A 21,958-nucleotide genomic window follows, 5' to 3' on the forward strand; every position below is an offset into this window, starting at 1 on the left:
AATAATTTAAAAGAAAAACATTCTTAATGTACGTGTATAAAAGAAGAAGGAAGAGCATGTGATTGGAATTTTAAAAAAATGGAAGAAACGGAGGAAAGCGAAGGCAAGCAATCCCAATCTTGAAGCTACTTCAAGTGGCACACCACCTCCACCACGGCTTACCCAAATATTCTCCCACATGCACTCTAAACACAAAAGCTCGATATCAAATTGGCAACTCAGGCAAGTCAAAAATTAAAAAGAGGCTTGAAAGTTTTAAAGATGTTTCCAAGAACAGAAAACCTTTGTTTCTTAGACTGAAGAGTAGTTGCAGGGGAATTGATATGAGGGTAAAAGTGGAAAATGAGAATTAGGGCCAGGGGTGTGGACCATGGAGGAGGGTCACGTGGTGGTTTGATGCAGCCCACCACAGTTGTAAGCCCATTTGAAGATTTTGAGAAGAGAGAGAAAAATGTAAAATAATAATAATAAATAAAAAAAAAAAGAAAAAAACTTCTTGCCATTTACTACACTAGCGGGCTTTGCAAGGCAACCTCATCCGCACCCCTTTTTAACCATGTTTCTTTTTATTCAAATTCAAATTATTTATTTATTTATTTATTTTCAACTATGTTCGTATTCGGATAAGGACAGATTTTGTTCTCTTCTTCTCCAAATTACGCTTCTACCCTTGTCCTCTCCCTTCCCCTATTATCTTCCTCTCCAAATTACGCTTCTACCCTTTTCGCCAATTAAACCAATATTTCCGTTTATTCTTTAATTCCCAAATATAAAAATCTGAATTTTAATATATCAAAATTGACTGTCTCAGTATTTACACACTTTTCTTAAAATGATGCTATGAAAATAGATTTTAATATATATATTGTTTAGGACTAGAATAATGACGGATGATTAGTGGATTTAATAATTAATTAATGATTAATGTTGATGTGAAGGAGGTGGGAGTAGATTAGGGGTAAAAGTAATGAAGGAGTTTTATTGTTTGTGTTGCCCAAAAGAGTAAGGGAAAAATTGATTAAAACCAAAATTAAAGGAAAATTAATATTTGGTTATACCCATGAAATAACGCCTTTATCATTTTGTTTGGCTGACTTTATTGTAGTTTGAGGAACTTAGGAAGTATTGCTCATGATGTTTGTCGTACTCTCATTCCCCTCTCTCTCTCTCCAACTATTTTAGTTTATTTTCTCCAAAATAAAAATAAAAATAAAAATAAAAGAAAAAGAAAAATCATCCCCCTGTCTTAAAAACCAAAATAAAACCCGGGCTGGTCTGGCAGTGTGGTATTGAGTTCTTTAAAGCTTAAAACCCTGGAGTGTATTGAAATGTGCCTCCTTCAAACTTGAAGCTTATGAGGTTGCTGTCTTTTTGTAGCCAAACAATAGAATCAATGTCCAGTTCGCCGTGTTCAGAGGTTTAGCAGATTTGGGGGCCTTTTTTTTTTCCTTCTTTTCCTCTGTTTTTCGTATGGATTTTGGAGTTGTGGGTTTAGATGGGGTGGTGGTGGGTTCTTCACACGACACATCGGGTTTCTCTTCTCTTGCTTCTTCAGATCCTGAAACGAAGCAGAAATGGTACGAATCTGGTGTTGGATTTCTACAGAAGCAGGAGCGATCTGGCAGTGGTGCTGCAGCTGAAGATGAAGACTTGAGAACCTCAAAACTGCCCAAAACTTATGATGACTTGTCCTCTTCTTCTTCTTCCACTAAAGGATTGCTTTTTCCCCACCGACAGGTGGCGTCTTTGCTCAGATCTAATTCCCCGTTCTTTCTCTCCGATTCTAACCAACACCCTCACCAAATGCTCTGTTTTTCATCTCCCAAAACAGACCCTTTGCCTCCCGACAAGACCTCTTCTCTCTCCCGTGTTTCCCCTAATTTCTACCATTCCTCCGCCCCAAGAAATGCAGGTACTTTCTAACTCTTACTCCTCTCTCAATCCCACCCTGCTTTAGTTTACCCAGTTTTTGTGGGTCTTTCACTCCGACCTCCCCTTCTCTTTCAGTTCCTCCTAAAAAAGTTATAAACTTTCTTTCGTGCTTTCTTTTATCTTGGGTTTGCCTTCTTTTTCATCCCCCCCCACTTACTCATTCTGAATAATTCGTCTTCTGTTTGATGGACGTTTTTTCTATTTAAAAAAAAAAAAAAAAAAAAAACCTTCTATGGTACAGCAGAGTCTAAGGAAAAAGGAATTTGTTGTAAATAAGGGGTGGGTGCTGTTACTAACAACAGAAAGGTCCTTATTTTTCTTTTTCTATTTTCCCCACACATCAACTCAGTGTACCAACGAATATTGTCACCCCCAACCCCCAAGTATTGTTGACATGTTTCAACTTCTGAGGATTTTTTTCTATTTTGTACACTAATTTCCGCTTCGTTTCGTTTTTTGAAATATTTGGATTGTGTTGATTCATTGTTTCCACAGGCTGCAATTATGGGGGTTTGAACGGCGGAAGCATGAACGGCAGTGGTTTTATAGGTGTTAGAGCTCCGTTCACTCCATCCCAATGGATGGAGCTCGAACACCAGGCTTTGATCTACAAATACATTACTGCTAATGTCCCTGTTCCTTCTAATTTGCTTATTCCCATCAGAAAGGCCCTCGAATCTACTGGCTTCTCGGCCTATTCCGCCGGATTTCTCCGACCCGGCGCCGGTGAGTAGCCGCTTTTCATTTCAATGGATCTTGTTAAAGGGAGGGATTTTTAATTTTTAGGCTTATGTTTGTATGTTTTTGTTTGTTTTAGTGGGATGGGGATCTTTCAATATGGGGTTTTCGAATAATAGTGATCCTGAACCGGGAAGGTGTCGTCGAACCGACGGAAAGAAATGGCGGTGCTCTAGAGACGCAGTTGCCGATCAGAAGTACTGTGAACGGCATATGAACAGAGGCCGCCATCGTTCAAGAAAGCCTGTGGAAAGCCAAGCTGGCCACTCCCACTCTGTTGCCAGAGCTTCCAATATTACCACCGCCGCCAACGCCACTAAACTGATTTCCTCTTCAGCTTCTGCTGCGGCGGTGCCCAGCAACGCTTCCTCCAACACCCTCTCCTTTGCTGACCAGCACTTCAAGAATATCCAATGCGCTGAATCTCACCCGCCTCCCTCCTCCACCACTGCTCAAATCAACAGGTAAAAACCCCGTTACTATCCCCTTTCCATTTTGCGTCACAAATGTTCCAGAATCTGTTATGTTCATGATCCCCATTACTAAACGAATCAAACCCCCACCTTTAATCATTGATTGAAAATTCTATTTTGGTTTTAGTAGCTTTCATGATCAGCCAGGGCCTTTGTGTGCTCCCTGTCTATAGTTTTTTTTTTTTCCTTTGATATTTTATGTTTAATCGTTCCTTGGATATTTAGAATTGAAACAATTTGAAGAGAAAAAGAGGAAATGTGTTAAGATTATTTCGATTTTGGTACAAGTTTCATTGCTAAGTCTGCAAAGGGCTCATTTTTTGTGTCGCAGAATGTTAATAACAAACAAAGAGAATGGTAGCATTGCGTTGCATGACACACCTACCACATCTGGTTTTTCTGTGCTGTCTCCTTCGATTGAAATGAAACAACAACCCAAACAGCTTCCGTTTGCAGTTCAGAAACAGCAGAACCCTTTTGAAGAATCTGCGAGAGCAGAGTTTGGGCTTGTTTCTTCCAATTTCCTCCTGAATCAGTCGCAAAAGGCCTCTTCTTTGATGAACTACAGAGGTTACAATCCGTCAGAGGGCATCAGTAGTACTCAAGAGGCAGCCGAAACCCAACATTCTGTTCGTCAATTCTTCAACAATTGGCCCAAGAACCAATCTGACAGCTCTTCAGTTTCTTGGTCAAACTCGAATCTGGATTTGCAATCCGACAGGACTCAGTTATCTATATCCATCCCAATGGCTACTTCGGATTTCAGATCCTCAACTTCGTCCCCAGCAAACGAGAAAGTCACCCTTTCACCCTTGAAGTCGTTGCAGGAGATGGACCCTCTTCAAATGGGATTGGGAGTGGGGAATGTAATGGATGAACCAAACAGCAGGCAGACAAATTGGATCCCCATCTCGTGGGAGAGCTCCATGGGCGGTCCCCTCGGAGAGGTTCTTCAGAGTACAAACAACATCGGCGGGGAATTGAAGAGCTCGTCGATACTCAACCTGATGACAGAAGGGTGGGACAACAGTCCATCGCTAGGGTCGTCCCCCACCGGGGTTCTCCAGAAGACGGCATTTGGTTCATTCTCAAACAGCAGCACAGGGAGCAGCCCAAGAACAGAGAACAACAAGACTCATGAAGGAGGAGGAGGAGGAGGAGGCAGCAGCCAGTGCAGCGATCGTTTTGTGAATTCTTCTTCATCTTTGCCTAGTGTTTGAGAGGAAGGCCGAAGAAGAATGTTTTAGTTATTAATGTTTGTATGTTCTGCAGCAGCAGACCTTCCATAATAGTTTGTCAGCCATGTTTATTTTCTGTTTTTCTGAAACTTTTTTGGTGTTCGTTTCTTTCTTCCGCTCTTCTTGTGAGGGGTATCAATGCCCTCATCATTCCATCAGCTTCTCTTCCTATTCTCTGCCATTGGAACGTTCTGTAAAATCATCAAACAACAGTATAATTCATCCACCAGTATAATTTTGTTTCATTAATTTATTTCCACCAATATCATAATTATATTGTTTTTTCATAAATGGTTAAAAAGAAATGATATGAAAAGGAAATGAACATGGTGAGGTGGAGGGATATTATCAAACTCTTCATCTCCATCCACACCATTCATGGTGTAATTTCAATTTAATTATTTTATTTTATTTTTAAATTTTTATTTGAATAAAATTGAATTCGGACTGAACTATTATGTCTTAACACCATCCAATTAGCACATATTAATTTTTTTTAAATACTAATTTATATAAATACCTCAATTTTGTTATTAATTTAAAAAATTCCAATAAAAATTATTAATTTTGCTGAAAAAAATTTGTCCATTAAAGAGTCCATAAAATACATAGAAAGGCCCGGTCAATTTTTGTGATCTTTTGGATAATAGAAGTCATAAGAGTACTGGCGACGGTGAAGGCGAGGCAGAGGGAAAATGTTGCCACTGAGCCAAGCTCCGGCCGGCGTTTTACCGGCCAGAAAGTTCTCCCTAACCACCCTTCCCTCTCTCAAATTCTCTAATCCTAATCCTTTTCGGCGCTCTAAATTTATTCCTAGGAGAAACCCGTCGAAACCTCTTAATATCACTCTTTCCAAAGCCGAAGGAACCGTCGATTCGACGAAACAGGCTGTTTCCAACTCTCCAAGTCCGCCTCCTTTTCCTACCGACCAAACGGTTTTCGTCGGCGATGAGAGTGTTCCGTTGGAAGGAGTTATTCGGTTCGATAAGCCCAATACGTCGTCTCGTTTGAGCAAATGGGGGTAATTTTGACGATTCCTTAGATTGATAAAATTTATCGTGAATTTTGCTTATTGTTCTGTGCTTCTTCAGCCGCGTGGCTCTGCTGGCCGGTGGAGATGTATTGGCCTTGCTTTTGTTCTCCTCAATTGGAAGATTCACCCATGGTTTCCCTGTTTTTGATTTCGAGACATTACGCACGGCTGACCCTTTTATTGCTGGTATGATTGTTCCTATGCCAAAATTTGATGTTCAATCTTCATTGGTTTTTTCCTTCCCTTGATGAATGGATTATTATAGGTTGGTTTCTGAGTGCTTACTTTCTCGGTGGTTATGGAGAGGATGGTCGTGGGATGAATGGTTATTCCAAGGCTGTTATTGCCGCTTCGAAATCATGGGCTTTGGGAATTCCAGTAAGTTTATCAGCCTTAATTGTGTTTGTTCAGTGCATCTGAGTTCTGAATTCCAAAGTTGAACTGGTTTTAGTTTGGTTACTCCCGAATTAGAATTCTTGTTGGAAAGGCCAGCTTCAGTTCTTATCTGAATAACACTAGAACTTTTGGGTTTGCCAAGTACTTTTATCACTGCAAAGACCACATTCTCTTCAAAATTTTCATGTTTGTTACTTGTTGAGAAAGTGGTAAGAAAAAAATGTTTTGTGAGAAAGTTATTGTAAAGTGTTTTGACCCAAGTGATAGACTGTAAACACTGAAAAAGCCTCCTTTAAAAATATAAAAACAAGCATCATTATACACTTTTTACAAAAATATTTTTGATTGAAGAACTTTTGTCTAAAGTAGCACTCCCAAATACTTGAACTAAATCTTTGTTTGCTGAAAAATAATGGTTTCCTTCATTTTTACCCCTAAAGGCTAGAGTTGAATTGTTCACATGAAAATACCATTGAACTAAGGCCGCCATCACAAGCAAATTTGTATTTTCTTATTTATGTTCATGTGATCTTGGGTTGCTTTTCGCGTTCTTAACTCATTATAGATAACGATATCGTGATCACTGTACCCCGTTTGTCCTATGGAATCTGAAGTGTGGGCATTATAGATAGAGCTTGGTTCTTACCATCAGCACAAAAGATCACTTTGCTTTGTATGTCTACTGCAGCTAGGTCTACTAGTTCGGGTAGCAACATCTGGCCATCTTCTGCCATATAATTTCATAGGAGTGACGATGGGAAGCACAGCTGTTTTGCTCATTGGATGGAGAGCAATACTGTATAAAGTTTTTCCAGTCAACAACAGCAAGAAGAGTGATGTCTATCGCCGTGGCAACCCATTTGAACTATTTGAGGTGCCTATTTATGCCATTCCTTGTCATGAATGCTTCTTTGCAAACTGGTTATTTCTATCTTTAACTAAACTGGTATCATGTGATGAGTTGGATAATCACAGCTGAACGACATCTCGGTAAAATGTTCATCGTTTCCGAATACAGTTGATACATTTTCGTTTTCTTCCGCGACTTGCATTCTCATTTCACTTGTTTACTCTTGATGTTTTGTTATCCATGTCAATTGCTTTTGGTTACATAATCCTAACAGAAGTTATGTTGTGCAGTTGTTGACATCATTGGTGAGAAGGTGGTGATGAGGGAAATACATCCCATTTGCTTGTATCATATTTTTTTTCTTTAAAGGGACCTTATAAACTAACTAACTGGTAAGAGTCCCTCTACTTGTGAACAAAATGTGTAATTCTCTAATCCAAGTTTTGTTGATTTATGTATCCTCTGACTTTGTTCATACAAGGAAAGTTCGATAATCAGTAGTGAGCTCTCTTTGTTGTCTAACAACCTTTAGGTTACTCAATTCTCTTGAGAATGAAGCCAAACGAGGAAGGCACATAATTGTTCTGGTAAACCATTTTCTGCCTTGCATTTTTGCAGTTCAACCTCTCCTTCATATGTTCAAGTTATAGTCATTGTCTGAAAATATAAATTTCATGATTGGAAGGTAATAAGAGTGAAAGAGCATGCTAGATGTTGAACATATAACAGTAGAAACTTCTTATGGATGAGCCCTTTTGTTGGAGTAGTGGTGAATATAATTCTGGAGCTCTTGTGAGAGTGACTTGTCAATTTTAGATGATTGGCCAATTTTCTCAGTGTATTGTTCTCGTGAAAAATGCTCCATGTGTGGGTTTTGATTGTGACAAATGTGTGAATCACCGCCTTTTATTTAGATATCATATAGCATGACCACAAAATTTTATGTTTTTAAGTTGATAGGTTCAGATTAATTTCATCTTTTAATTTTCTCATTATTATTATTTGTGATAACGTGACAATCCCACTCTCAACTATGAATTTAGACCTCTTGATTAAATAAATTGATTTCGATTGGGTTTGTTTTCGATTATGGTTGGTTGTCTGTATGCTTGTCAATTTATCTCTTTGATTTATCTTACATTTCTACATCTTTTAATGGGTTGAAATTAGTAGATAACATAGCCTATTGGAGATATGTCAAAATTTAACGTACGGTTATTCCTAAACTTGTCATGTTTTTATGCTACTGCAAATTTAAAACATGGTTACATAATAGAGCATTAGATGCAAGGCAAGTTCGACTGGGCTGTGTTTCGAGAAACGGGGCCATGTCTTTTCTCGAAATTGGGCCGTTTAACGTTAAATGGGTTTGGGCCTGGCCTCTTTAGTTTACATCTCTCGTTGAATAGACAGGCGTTTTTTGGACGGCCTCTATGCGTGAGTTGGGCCTTCACAAGGCCCACCAGGCAGTATTTCGAATTGTCGTCTCTTTTCTCTAAGGCCCATTTAGTTAGATCGAAGTTTAACCCACCGTCAGCAAAATTGTCTCGGTTTATTCCATGTGTTAGGGTGGTGAGTTGTAAAGAGGTAAAAATGTAAGATGGTAAATTCATTTAGGTATTTTGAAATGACGTGACTGGAAAAGATAGGGGAGGAGGGACTGGTTCCGTTTAAGCTGTCTGTAGGCGCAGCCGCAGCCTCAGACTAATATTTCTGTCAAACAAAAGAAAAAAAAAAAAAAAAAAAACTGTATTATCCATAGCCCAAAGCTGTCTCGTCGCTCCGCCAAAATCTGGCATTTACCCTTTTCAATCATTTTTCCATTTTTATTTTCCATTTCTATTCCAATCACCGTTGACCATTGCATCATCACCATCATGATGATTGATGAAGAAGAAGCATCATGTGGCTATGATCACGTAATTATTTGAATATGACCACATTACCCTCAATCTCTGCGTGGTCCCTCAGTCACAAGGCCACACCCTTAGATCCCCTGCACCTGACCCACACACAATAAAAAAAACCTCACTAAATCTTGGGTGAGATCCGAATGACAAATTAGCAGGCCAGGCAGGAAAGAAAGAAAAAAAAAAAAAAAAAAAAAAAGGAAAAGGTTTCTGAAAACGAAGAGTTTTAGGGTTGGTCTCGCAGATACCCCCACTGACCAAACGAATATCACCCATTTCCAAAAACCCACAAACAAAGGCGGGCTTAATTTAGTAAAATATTTTGGTTATTCTTTGGTCAAAAAAGAATTAACTTAAATTCCATAAAAAGCTAAGCTTTCTTCATGCCTCTCTTCCATTTAAAAACCAAAGAAGCAACGAAAAATGGGATCCATTTCCTGTAACGTACACCACACTGTTTCATTGTGTACGTAAATATGTAGAGTGTGATAATAATAATAATAGTAACAATAATAATAATTGGTGAAAAGTAAAAGTAAAAAGTAAAACCAGCGTCCACCTCTGTGTCTACGAAAGAGACGTATGCTTTGAATTTTCTTTTGTTTCAGAGAGTCGTCTCTACGTGTTTAAGCTAACCAACCTCCTCTTTCGTTCTTTGCTTTGCTTTGCTTTGGGACGTTGTTTGTTCTTTTCATACAATAAAAAGGACAGAGATAATTCTTTTATTATAAAAAAAAACTTGAAGAAAAGAAGAGAGATGGATTTGAAGAGATAAATATGACAGATTTGGGGGTTGTAATGTGACATGTCATTGGAGGGTGGGAAGGGCGCTTAGGGTTTCAGAGGGATGCTATAGCTATACATGTATGGGTAGAGAGAGAGAGAGAGTAGGACAGTGACAAATAGAAGATGTTAAATATGAAAGATCTTCAAAAATTTATTCATCTTAGAGAGAGAGAGAGAGTTGCAGAGGGTAACAGCTAGATGTCCTTCTCTGTTCAGTACCCATCATCCGGTGATTTTCTTCACCACACCCTTTCTCTTTTTTGTTCCTCCTCCTTTTATATATATATATTACTATTTGCCCTCTTCTCCGTTTTGGAATTTTCTTCCTCTATTATCTCTTCTACACGTGACCTCAATTAAACATTGATTAGGATATCTGTTTAAATCCAATATTATCATTTTTAGATTTTATCTTTAGGCTTCCCTCCGAGTTTTTTAACGCATCTATCACACAAAAGTTGCTATACTCTTATAAAAAAAATTTAAATTTAATTGCACATGAGCTTGAATTAGAGATCAGTACAAAGTTTGCGACAGTGAAAAGGTTTTTTTATATTATAAAATGAGTCAAATTGTTAGACGTAAAGAATGAGAAGAAGATTAAAACAGGGATTGAGCGAGGTTGGAATTGTCTTTTTGTGACTTACAAATTGAACATCACATCGCTGGCTTAACACCAGCTGTGGTCACACTGACAATCCACCGCACTCCTCCTTCTTTCTTATATTACATGAAAAGTTTTAATTTTTCAATCATACAATTCAAAAATAGTTTTTAAAAAATTGATATTTGATAATGCATTTGATACTGTGAATCTGAAAACATAAAATAAAACTTTACCATAGTTCATGAATTCACTATTTTGTGACTTGGTTAGCTATTTGGCAGGACCCACTCTTTGGTTTCAGTATAACTATTCATATCATCAACTGCTCATGACCCTACAACGCCCAGTGTGTCCTTCGTTTCTTTGATGATAAAAAGACGATGACTGAAACGAACCTCATTTAACGATAATTGGCATGTAAATCTACTCGCTTCAGAGCAACGATGGATAATATTTGAGGGATGAAGAACCTGTGTTCCAAAACCATTAAAATGGTTGTTTAGTTGTTGAAAGAAAAGGGGACAAGGATTGTTCTGAATTCTTGAATGGCCAGCTCTTTTGCATTTGGAGTTATGTCAAATGCTTTGGAATATGCATGGAAATTGTGTTCTGATTTCTGGGCCCAACAAAAACAGTCTTGTTTTTGTATGGATATTGAGAGAAAGGGCAATGAATAGAGAAAGTTGTAAAACAAGAGCATGTTCGTTGAAGTGGGAATCTATATTATATATATATTTGATAAGAATTATACTCAATCCATTCGTCTAGTCTAAGCTGAAATATTTTTTTAAAAAAAATGGGCCAAGATATTGAGTGTGAAGTTTGAAAAATCATCAAAAGCAGACAAAGAAGCAAAAGAAAAAGGAAGCAAAGAAGAGGGAGCACCCACCAACTATTGTCACATTTGTTTCTCCCTGAAAAGGTTAATGAAAATGAAAGGGAATAGCGAGAAAGCGAGAGAGAAATGGCAGTGGTCAAAACCCTTTGTCCAAACACCCAATAAAACCTACTTCTACTGCTCCTCCTGCCCTCGTCCAAACACCGTTACGTTACATTACCCATTCATTTTAGACTCGCAACTCGTAATATCCTACTTCTTTTTCTTGTCCATGCATGTGTTATTTGCATGCAATAAGACATTCCCACTCAGAAAGAACCTTAAACATGGTTGGTGGACACCAGAAAAACACAATGAATAAAAGAAATAAAGGAATCAAAGAAAGAAAGAAAGGGAGAAGAAAAAAATGAGTAAAAAAATTTATTACCTTGTCCCTATCGTTGGGAACAATAAAGCAGACACCAAAGAAAAAGAGAATTTGACTGAAAGACTAGGGAAATCGTAAGCTTAATTATCCCATATTTTTTACCCATGAATCATACAAATACGAATACCATCATCTTACGCTCTCACTTTTCTTCTTTTCCTTTATAAATTTGGTTCTTTGTAAGGTTGGAATTTATCCAACTTAGAACCTGGAACAACAGCTTTTGGAATTCCCATTTTATCTCTGAATATTCCATTCAAACTAAATTCATAGGCTTTTGTGAAGAAAAAAAGAAGAAAAAGAGTGAAAAGTGGTGGTATATACAGGAATCAATTATTGGGGTTGTATTTCCAAGCAACTGCTCTGCGCTTTTCAGTATCCATTTCCCCTCCCTTCTTAATTCTACTTCTTTACAAATTAAACCTCTAGGTATCAATACCTTTATTGTTATCACACAATTTAGATGCTGCCATGTCGGAAAATGACGTCTTTCCTGAAGCTGAAAACAGAATAACTGTACGGGACAATGAAATATCATTATATCTTCAAAATTGCTCTCATTCGGATGTGGTATTAGTTCATTTATATGCCATGAGTTTACTCCACAACTACCAAACAAAGGCCCAACACCATCTTTTTGTGATTTTAGTCGGTTAACGCCTACACGAGGAGGTGGACAAATGAAGTAGTGTATAAGCGGCCAAGTTAGATACAACACATTTGAGCTCTACATTATCCAATTAGAGTGTTGGGGCACAATGCCACACCCAATCAAATCACTAGATACCGACACGTGAAAGTGAATGAAACCGACAAATTAAATCAAAACTAATTAAATTGATGGAGTGGACTGGGTTGAATTATGTTCTTTGGTTCTATTTGGGTGTTGTTAAAAAAGATGGACTCATAGTTGTATAATTGTGTGGGGGAGCAGCAGTAAGAATTTGGAATTAAATAGTACAAAAGAAAATGTGGATTAAATAAGTAGGACGAAAATGGTTGGTGCAGTAGTTGAAGAAATTGTCAAAAAGGCAATAGACGAGAAGTTTATGTCTTTGTCCATGTTGGCTACTATTTAGTCCATGTGTCTTCCTCCAAATACAAACCAATTATAATCCAGTTTCCAGGTGGTTGCTTCCATTTAGATTGTGACACCATCTTAGCAACCAACGGTGGGCGGTGGGCGATGGGGCTGTGAGCCTCATACAGCCACAGGGAGGCAGTAAGAAAAATGGGCTTACCATTTTGGCATTTCTGAATTAAATTGAATTTTGAAGCAAAAAACAAGAAATAAGGTTGGAGTGGGTGGTACTATACAAAGAGACCCAATGGGGGTGTGCTCAGATTTCTCCTGCCCTTCAAATCTATCCAAAATGTACCCTCAGTTTGTGTGTTCTGTTGCTGTCACTCTTCCACTCTCTCTCAATAAACCCAAATTATAATCATAATCACTGTAATTAAGAAACTAAACTGAGAATGGAGGAGTGATTAAAAGAGAAGGAAAATGGAAGGTGGGGTTGAAAGGAAAAGTAAAAGATACACAGATCCCTATGGAGTGCAGGGATGCTACCCAACAACATTGCTCATCTGCCTCTTCTCTTTGTTGAGTTTAAAGAGACCAACTGGGTTCCCTCTTCTCCTCTATTGCTCGCACAACTGGACTCTTCCTTCCAAAAGGCCAAGCCTACCATTCCTGGGGTTGTTCCTTTTTTCCTTCTTCTTCTTCTTCTTCTTCACTCTCCTTTTCCTCTCTACCCATGCCGTAATTACTCATTTTTATTGGAAGAGGTGCAAATTTTTTAAAACCCCAGGAGAGAACTAAAAGTAGTTCGTATCATCATTACTTCTGTGTTTTTGTTATTTTGTAAACCAAGAAATTTTAAAAAAAATTCTCCCCCTTTGTCCCCAATGATTGATTTCGGTTCTTGCAGCTAGAGAAGAAAGAAAGAAGAGCAGAAGAGAAGATGAAGTCGATGAACGAGAATGAGAATAATAACAATAATAATAATAATAATAATAACAACAGCAGCAGTTGGTTGGGATTCTCTCTTTCTCCCCACATGAAAATGGAGGTTACTTCCTCTGATCATCCCTACAATCATCACCATTCTCACTCTGCTTCCAATGCCTTCTACCTGTCTCCTCATTACAACAATAACACTGAAATCTTTTATGGGATTGCTGAAAATGCTTCTCTTCACCACTCTGCTGCTGCTTCCCTCTCTGTAATGCCGCTCAAATCCGATGGCTCACTCTGTATTATGGAAGCCCTTTCAAGATCACAAACCGAAGGTCCTTTTCTTTTTCCCACTCTGTTTTGTTATTTATTGCTCCGGGGGTGTTCTGAAATTTGTTGGTCTTTGTTTTGGAAGGGATGGTTCCGAGTTCTTCGCCGAAGCTAGAGGATTTTCTGGGTGGTGCAACAATGGGGGGTCGAGGCTATTTCAATCAAAATGCTGAATCCGAACCCGACAGGGAACATTCCTTGGACCTTCTTCATAGACCCATTAGAGAAAACCAACAGCAGCAGCAGCAGATTTTGATGCAAAATACCCATCAATACTACTCAGGGCTGGTTCCATCTTCCATTGGGATTGGAGGTTGCGATCCTCAAATTCTACCCGCTGACGACGACGAAATCCCTTGCCTTAGAAACTGGGTCTCTCGTTCCCACTATGCCGGCGCCCATAATAGTCTGGACCAACAAATTACTGGAGGCGGCGGAGGCGCTCTCGTGCATGACGGCGGCAGTGGCGGTTACTCTGTCTCCATTGGTGGAATGGGCTGTGGGGAATTGCAGTCGTTGAGCTTGTCGATGAGCCCAGGTTCTCAATCGAGCTCATTCACGGCTTCTGGCCAGATCTCCCTTACTGGAGGCGACGGCACCGTCGTAGAAACTAAAAAACGAGGCCCTGGAAAACTCTGCCAGAAGCAGCCCGTTCACCGTAAGTCCATCGATACTTTTGGCCAAAGAACCTCCCAATATCGTGGCGTCACCAGGTTCCATTACCTCATTATCTATCTTTTAAATCCCATTCTAATTCAATACAACTGTTTTTAAGCGTTGTTCTTTTCGGTTTGGAAATACCTCAGACACAGGTGGACTGGGAGATATGAAGCTCATCTGTGGGATAATAGTTGCAAGAAAGAAGGGCAAACAAGGAAAGGAAGACAAGGTTTGTAACAAGGGAAAAAAACCCATTTTTAATTTCAAGTTTTCGTGTTCTTTTCTCATAAGCTTCCATTTTGGATTGACCATTTTACCTTCTTTCTTGTCGTGGTCTGTTCTTGACGGGAATGCCATTTTACATTTCACCATTACAGTTTATCTTGGTAAGTTTTGGTTTCCTTCGAAATATAATGCTTCATCTCAGTTGTGTGTTGTTTGAAATATTAGCTAAACTTTGTGTTTATTACTCAAAATTTGAAGGGGGATATGATATGGAAGAAAAAGCTGCAAGAGCTTACGATCTTGCTGCCCTCAAGTACTGGGGACCCTCCACGCATATTAACTTTCCTGTATGCTTCAAATCTCTAAAAGCAACAAAAAAAAAAGAAAGAAACCCTCATCATTTCTCATCTCAGTGATTAAAAAGCTTAAATCTTTAATACATTTAATTACGTTTTTTTGGCAGTTGGAGAATTATCAGACTGAACTGGAAGAAATGAAGAATATGAGCCGCCAGGAATATGTTGCCCACTTGAGAAGGTAAAAAAATTAAAAGTTTGGTTTTTAATTAAAAATTTCCCATTTGCCTTCATCGTCGTCATCATCATCTCATCATCCCTCTTACCTTTTCATTTCCTCTCTGTTTCAGATTTTGTTCGTAATCGTATATTCCATTGGTATTCTTTGTTTTTTGCAGGAAAAGCAGTGGCTTTTCTAGGGGCGCTTCAGTTTTCCGTGGAGTCACAAGGTTCTTTTATTCTGTCCATAATGGTTACCCTAATCTTTATTATTTGTTGCTAAATGTAATTTAATTGTTTGTTAAACAGGCATCACCAACATGGAAGATGGCAGGCGAGGATTGGGAGAGTTGCTGGAAACAAAGATCTTTACCTTGGGACATTCAGTGAGTTTGTTTTTTAGCTATGAATTACTTTATGAGTGATTAAATGTTTGGATAAGAATTAATGTGTCGTGTCGGAACAGAAGGTCTCTAAATTCCAAAATATTTGGTTTGAAAATGTGGTGTGTCATTAATTGAGAAAATATTGTCAGGCACGCAAGAGGAAGCGGCTGAGGCTTACGACATAGCAGCAATCAAATTCCGCGGTGTAAATGCGGTCACCAACTTTGACATTTCAAGATACGACGTCGAGAGAATCATGGCCAGCAATACCCTACTGGCTGGCGAGCTTGCCAGAAGGAACAAGGAGGTGGTCGTCGACCCAAGAACTGATGCTGCTGCCGCCGCCGTTGCCTACGATTCCTCGGTTGCATCTAACAATAATGGCGGGATTGAAATGAATCCAGACGGCAATGGTACGGATTGGAAGATGGCATTGTATCAGAATCCTTCACATCAACAACACCAACAGGCAGCTGCTACTTGTGTTGCTGAATCACTGGATCATCATCATAATAATAAGTCGATGGGAGACTATCCAAATGCTTCATTCTCGATGGCATTGCAGAACTTGATCGGTATCGAAGCGTTGAACACTACTAACAGTCATGGAATTGAAGATGATTTGAACAAACAAGTAACCCATTTTTCAAATTCGTCATCGCTGGTGACGAGTTTGAGTAGCTCGAGAGAAGGTAGCCCTGACAAGACGAATGCGTCAATGGCGTCGAAGCTAATTGGTGCAACAAGCGGGGTGGGGTCTTGGTACCCAACCCCACAGCAGCTGAGGCCAACAGCCATTTCCATGGCACATTTGCCTGTTTTTGCAGCTTGGAATGACACTTGATTAAAAAAAAGAACACAACCCGTTGTCTTTCCTTGATTACTTTGGCATTTAGTTTTTGAAAATTTTTGTTTGCATGAAGGCGAATGAAAAGAAAGAAAGCAAGAAAAAAAAAATGATGATGTCTGGGAGACAAGGGAAAAAGAAGATAGAATTTTGATTACAATCCCCTTTTCTTTATTTCCAAGGAGTGAGTGAGTGAGTGAGTGAGTGAGTGAGTGAGTGAGTGGGAGTAAAGAATGAAGCATCGTGGGGTCCGACTTGTGTGCGTCTGTAATCCATCTGTCTTCAAATTAACCCTTTTGGGGCTCTCCTCTTATTGGCATTTCAAATACAAAAGATGTGGAGAAGTAATGATTAAATTCTCAATGATTTGATGTTAGTGAAATTTAAAGTGGATGATTAAAATACTTTGCCTTTGGCTTTGACCCCAATGTGCACCTCAATCTTGCACTTCTTCATAATTGCTATCCACTCCTTTATTACAATTTGCTTTCCTAAAAGGCAACTGAGATTGCTGCCCACTTCTTCACTCAGTCTCATTTAGTGTAATAACATTGCTTCATTCCTCTCTTACGACTCCGATAATAAGCTCACGCCACTTACTCACTACTTCTATGAATGAAGACTTTTAATGGTCTCAACAATTCCCTGCACTTTCAAAATGTTTTGTTTTCACTTACATGCATCCTAGAAAAGTCTTCAACATAAAATTGCTCAGGCAAAACATGCTTAACCTCGAGTTCTTATACAAAAAAAGAAAGGGACACCTTATTCCTTTTATTAGTCATCCTTTCCTTAAAATCTCCTTCATTCATATATCTCTCTTTTACTCGAGTATCATACGAGCATATCCCTTCCAGTAAAAGTTATTCCATGTCCAGGTGTGCACGTGCTTCTTTTATTATTATTATTATTATTTGTTTCCTTGATGAAATGATTAAAAAAAAAAAAACCAAAATTGAGATAATAATAGAAATAGAGGAAGGAATTGAAATTATTGTTATCATAATTATTAAAATGCAATGTATACACGTGTAAGATGGAGTTGAAATTATTGGTGAAAAATGATTGGTGGGCAACAAAATGTTGGCGCAAATCCAGGAAAATTGGCAAGTTGAAACAAAGTTTTTGGTGGCTTTGGGCTAATAATAATACAAAAAAAGGAGACGATGGTACCCAAAATTCAAACCCTACCTTGACACTAACATAGCCTTGTTAGATTTTAGGTACTAAACCAACAAACTATCTTGCTGAACATGTTAAAATTATTCTTACCTTAATATTAAATTTGTAAATAATATATTCTAAATTATTGGGCTATTATTTATTTACCTTAAGTTAACTTTTATATATATCAAAATTAGCTCGAATTCAAATGTTTTTTTTTTGTTGGATTTTATGTCTTCTCAATCAACCCTTAGAACAGAAAACAAAAAATAAATATTGATGAAAGAGAGGGCTTGAGACTTTCCTAATTTCTCTCTCTTCTTTTGTTTGTTTGGATTTATGTCAAGTTTCACTTTGTTGACATGCTTTGCCAAATTCAAAAAAATTCCAAATAGAAAAAGGAATTCTACAATTTTCATCCGCCAAAAAAAGAAAAAGAAAAAGAAAAAGAAAAAGAAAAAGGAAAAGGAAGGCATGGATTTGATCTGAGAGACAGAAAATATAAATTAAAGGAACAGAAAAACAAGTTGGGGGTGGAAATGAGTTCGATTAGTCAAAAAGATTAGCAAATAGTGGAACCTCATTATCTTAATTTTTTTTAAAACCCTTAATTAGTCAAACATAACATGCACAATTAATTAGCACAAACCCACGATGATGTTGTTGACAGCTGCTTCCGATTGTTATTCATAACCCAAAAAGATCCTAATCATATCATTATTAACACTCTTAACAAAACTCTAAAATTCTTAATTGCTCTAATTTCCCACTCATTATTCATAGGAATTCATTCCTCAGCTTTAAATTATTATTTTATGAAATTTGATTGATGGAGCATGGAGACTATGATCAAAGAAGATAAATCAACTGCATTTTATGTACGGAGTGATATGGAGATGGATGGATGAGAGGAATTTTCTTGAAAGTTGATCAATATGAGCCGTCAAAATCAACCCATTTTTTTTTTTTTATTTTCCTAAATCTATACACATACGTTGGAGTATTATCTGAGTCTTACGTTGTTTAGATAAGAAAACAATCATGAACACATTAATGTTACAACTAAAATGCATTGAGACGAAATTATTGTAAGCAAAGTTTTTCTGTTCCAAGGCCATATAATTGAAGGATGACATGTTTATGGATGTGAAATTGGTTGAATAAAATGGTAAAAAGAAAGTTATAAGAATTTATATTTTATGCAGAGGGAAGGGAAAGAAGGCATTAATGAAAAATGTCGTGACATGGGAGGTGAAGTTGAGAAGAAAGACGAAGTTTAGTGTTGGTGTACGACATTTATTGATTCAGAGGCAGCACCCACCCAGCTCCAGCAGCTGTCCAAATACAAAACTGCAACGCCAAGGACATCTGGAAAAATGCATCGTTTTTCTCTCTACTTTTGTGCTCATTCATACACCTCTATTATTTTTAATATCTACTATTGTTGTTTTCAAAAATAAACCATGTGGTATGTTTCCATTGGGATTTCTTGTTTCTTCGGAGGGGACGAGACATGGGTTTGTCCTAACACACTCACTATGTTTTCAATTTGGAGGACTCATTCCTGTCTCATTATTTTTAGTAAATTGGACCAATACCAACACTGTACAACAACCCTTTGTCTTCTGGTGCTAACCTTCGTGGGACTGTTTTCTTTTTATTTTTACGTCAAAAGCATGCGTATTTGAATGGAGATTCAAACTTTTCGATTATTTAGAGTATAATGTTTTAATTATGCTTGTAATTATAGTTTGTACTATATATATACATATTATTTTTCAGAATGGCTGTCTCTGTCTCTGTCTCTGTCTCTGTCTGGGGGGGGGGGTCCAAAAAGGAGTGAAATGAATTGAACAGAGTGAGTAGGTGATGTGTTTTGGTTTCTATATACTCATTCATGCTTGATCCATGCATTACATTTGTCTGTCTCTTTGTCTCATTCAGATTGCAATTAATGTTCCCTATTTATTATCATTATTGTTTATAACTTCGGATAGAAAAACAATTTAGGGGACAGTTCAAATGAAAATGGAGGCAGAATGTAATTTAAAAAAAAAAAAGAAAAAAAAAAAGGAGAAAGATAAAAGTGGTAGGAGAAGGTGACAAGACAAAGGGTGTAGAGTAGAGAGTAGAGGGAAATGTCTACATCGCGTATCCAAGGTAGAATCTTTGCGCCTTCTTTTGCCTAAATCCTACAGAGGCTACGGCGCCTCGTGATCCCTCCAGCTGTTACTTGGCCCACTCCTCTTCTTCCCCTCGCCGCTCTTATTTTATTATCTGTCAACTCAAATATGTCCACATGCCTGCCCCTCTCCTGCGCTCCTCTGCTCTGCCCTCCCCATTACTCCATCCCTCCTCCTCCTCCTCCTCCTCCTCCTCCTCTCCTCCCCTCCTCCTCCTCCTCCTCCTCCTCCTCCTCTCCTCCCCTCCTCCTCCTCCTCCTCCTCCTATCTGCGGCACCTTCTTTCCCACTCTTAAATCACTCACACATCCTATCTTGGTACACCACTCCGGCCCATGTGCCAACTTGGGCAATTCACGAGCCCAAGTGACTGTTCTATTTGGGCTTAAGGTGGGAACATAGATTGTCCATCTGTCGTTTGTTAGTTTGCTGGGCCGACACTACTAGGCTTTAGTCATCACAACACTACTAGGCTTTAGTCATCACAAGTTAGCTTCTTAAATTTCAATAAAGCCTGTTAAATTGCTACTACCATCCAAAGTCTATATTTGATGCCTTCACCTCCTTCAATTATTCAATCAAATTAACTCTTAATAAGTGTTAGATCCATGTATATAATAAAGATATGAATTTGAACAATAATTTCAATCCATATATTTGACTACTATGAATTCATATAATAAAACCATTCCATTTGCAAACTTTCTATCAATTTTTGTGTATTACAAAATTAGCATTTTCATTTAAAAGTTTAAGAATAGACAACACTTGCTTAGATTTTTAGTGGTGGTAGATTTTGTATCGTCTCTCTAATATACGTCCATTTATTTCGGTCATGGAAGATTCCAGACAAAGACAAATGCACATTAATTGAAAATGAACAAATTTTCAATAATATGCAATATATATAAATATATAGTATTAATATCAATAATTTCTCCACACCATAGTAGTTAGCCATTACGTGGTGCATAATTTCTCCGCACAAAATATTCATTCTCATATTCTCATAATTTATTTTATTTTATTTTATCAATGATATTTCTTATATTAGTAAAGAGACTCACGATCATAATTTTTCTTTCTAAATTATTGTCATCATTTTAACTTTGATGGTCGAAAATAAGGGGAAGATCCAAAATTCATCCCTTCACGCAATGGACGAGTTTCGATTCTGACCAAAATCTATGGATAGTTTTTTTTTTTTTTTTTTTTTTTTTTTTTTTTTTTTTTTTTTTTTTTTTTTTTTTTTTTTTTTTTTTTTTTTTTTTTTTTTTTTTTTTTTTTTTTTTTTTTTTTTAATGACAACTAATATAATTTCATATTATTTCTCAACCACATAATAAATAAATAAAATCCCACCAATCACCCCACCACTCTGCTATGGGGTCCTATAGACAGTAGACGTGTCAAATTCCCTATTGAAAGAACAAAGCAACATATGTGTCGGCATTAATTTATGTTACCGGGAGTACCATAGTTTTTTTTTTTTTTTAATCTTTTTTATCTCTCGAATATATATTTGATTATAAGATATCTCTAACAAATACAAAATTGAAAATTTGTAATTTAAAGAGTTTTTGGATTTTGAAGATTTAATTTTAATATATTAAAATTTTGTAATTATATTATTTTAAAACGATGGAAGAGTTTATTAACAAAAGGTCAACATATCCTAAAATTATTAGTTTATTAACATATTTCAACACTAAGAGCATGCCACATAGCGTATTGAATATTCTTAATATGTATGTGAAATTTTATATGTCAAAAAAATATTATTCGAGTAATACAAAATTGTGTGTCTAAATATTTTAATAAAATACAAAATTAAATAATTAAAGCAATATATTATCCGTCAAATGTTACATATTCAAGTTTGTATTACAAAATGATTATCAAAATAAGAATGGGAAATTGGGTCGAGAGAAGTATGAAACAGAGGGAAGCTCTTGCGATGGGAACTCGTTCAACATTTTTCACGTGGAATGGATCTCAACGCACGTGATGCACGAGGAAATGGAATTTGCGTTCCACTTATGTGATGAGAATTAAAATAATAATAATAATAATAAAGGATTCCATGCTCGCTTGTTTGTTCTTTTTTTAAGAATTAGTGTATGTTATTGTATTTAATAAACCATTGGTTAGTGAAGCTTACAAGTGTGTTTATTCAACTTTGAATACGTGCATTTGTCAGTGCATTAAGCTAAAGTACATCAACTAAAACTCTTTTTTAATTAAAATGTTGTTATTATAACTAAGTAACGAGACCGTTCAACTCTTCTTTGAACAGGGAAATAAAAAGTATATATTTTCTCAATACTAGTTGCTATAACTATACTTTCGAGGCTCAAAAAAATAAATACATAACTACTATATCATGTTAGAAACATCAAACCTCTACATTGGTATGATTGTCTACTTTGAGCATAAACTCTCGTTAATTTACTTTTGATTTATC

General features: G+C 37.2%; 3 protein-coding genes across 4 annotated transcripts; all 3 read left to right on the forward strand.

Annotated features, from left to right (window-relative positions):
- The first annotated feature begins 1,266 nt into the window (after positions 1–1,266).
- LOC111492063 (growth-regulating factor 1-like) lies at positions 1,267–4,526 on the forward strand. Its single transcript, XM_023141237.1, has 4 exons — positions 1,267–1,912; positions 2,428–2,658; positions 2,750–3,134; positions 3,475–4,526. Exons 1-4 carry the CDS (start codon positions 1,471–1,473, stop codon positions 4,361–4,363), a joined length of 1,947 nt encoding a protein of 648 aa, XP_022997005.1. The 5' UTR covers positions 1,267–1,470; the 3' UTR covers positions 4,364–4,526.
- Positions 4,527–4,982: 456 nt separating this feature from the next.
- On the forward strand, positions 4,983–7,182 carry LOC111492268. The gene is made up of 5 exons (XM_023141552.1): positions 4,983–5,402; positions 5,473–5,600; positions 5,680–5,792; positions 6,499–6,684; positions 6,951–7,182. The coding sequence occupies exons 1-5, from the start codon at positions 5,077–5,079 to the stop codon at positions 6,978–6,980; spliced, it is 783 nt and encodes a 260-aa protein (XP_022997320.1). The 5' UTR covers positions 4,983–5,076; the 3' UTR covers positions 6,981–7,182.
- A 5,407-nt stretch (positions 7,183–12,589) lies between these two features.
- Positions 12,590–16,524, forward strand: LOC111492061 (AP2-like ethylene-responsive transcription factor ANT). Of its 2 annotated transcripts, none has more exons than XM_023141233.1 (10): positions 12,590–12,926; positions 13,160–13,520; positions 13,601–14,228; positions 14,322–14,404; positions 14,553–14,561; positions 14,659–14,747; positions 14,864–14,937; positions 15,095–15,145; positions 15,225–15,301; positions 15,451–16,524. In XM_023141233.1, the coding sequence occupies exons 1-10, from the start codon at positions 12,792–12,794 to the stop codon at positions 16,143–16,145; spliced, it is 2,202 nt and encodes a 733-aa protein (XP_022997001.1). In that variant the 5' UTR covers positions 12,590–12,791; the 3' UTR covers positions 16,146–16,524. The 2 variants fall into 2 exon arrangements, with proteins under 2 accessions (XP_022997001.1, XP_022997002.1); XM_023141234.1 differs by having other exon boundaries at positions 12,858–13,055.
- The last annotated feature ends 5,434 nt before the right edge of the window (positions 16,525–21,958 follow it).

This window comes from Cucurbita maxima, unplaced genomic scaffold (genome assembly GCF_002738345.1).
Source record: "Cucurbita maxima cultivar Rimu unplaced genomic scaffold, Cmax_1.0 Cma_Scf00017, whole genome shotgun sequence".
NCBI lineage: Eukaryota > Viridiplantae > Streptophyta > Magnoliopsida > Cucurbitales > Cucurbitaceae > Cucurbita > Cucurbita maxima.

Excerpts from the sequence above, each read along its gene's own strand:
- LOC111492063 (XM_023141237.1), top strand. The coding sequence starts at position 1,471 with ATGGATTTTGGAGTTGTGGGTTTAGATGGGGTGGTGGTGGGTTCTTCA. Across the intron at positions 1,913-2,427 it reads CTCCGCCCCAAGAAATGCAG|GCTGCAATTATGGGGGTTTG; the intron begins GTACTTTCTAAC and ends TTGTTTCCACAG. Across the intron at positions 3,135-3,474 it reads ACCACTGCTCAAATCAACAG|AATGTTAATAACAAACAAAG; the intron begins GTAAAAACCCCG and ends TTTGTGTCGCAG.
- LOC111492268 (XM_023141552.1), top strand. The coding sequence starts at position 5,077 with ATGTTGCCACTGAGCCAAGCTCCGGCCGGCGTTTTACCGGCCAGAAAG. Across the intron at positions 5,403-5,472 it reads TCTCGTTTGAGCAAATGGGG|CCGCGTGGCTCTGCTGGCCG; the intron begins GTAATTTTGACG and ends GTGCTTCTTCAG. Across the intron at positions 6,685-6,950 it reads ACCCATTTGAACTATTTGAG|TTGTTGACATCATTGGTGAG; the intron begins GTGCCTATTTAT and ends TATGTTGTGCAG.
- LOC111492061 (XM_023141233.1), top strand. The coding sequence starts at position 12,792 with ATGCTACCCAACAACATTGCTCATCTGCCTCTTCTCTTTGTTGAGTTT. Across the intron at positions 14,229-14,321 it reads CAATATCGTGGCGTCACCAG|ACACAGGTGGACTGGGAGAT; the intron begins GTTCCATTACCT and ends GAAATACCTCAG. Across the intron at positions 15,146-15,224 it reads GTTTTCCGTGGAGTCACAAG|GCATCACCAACATGGAAGAT; the intron begins GTTCTTTTATTC and ends TTTGTTAAACAG.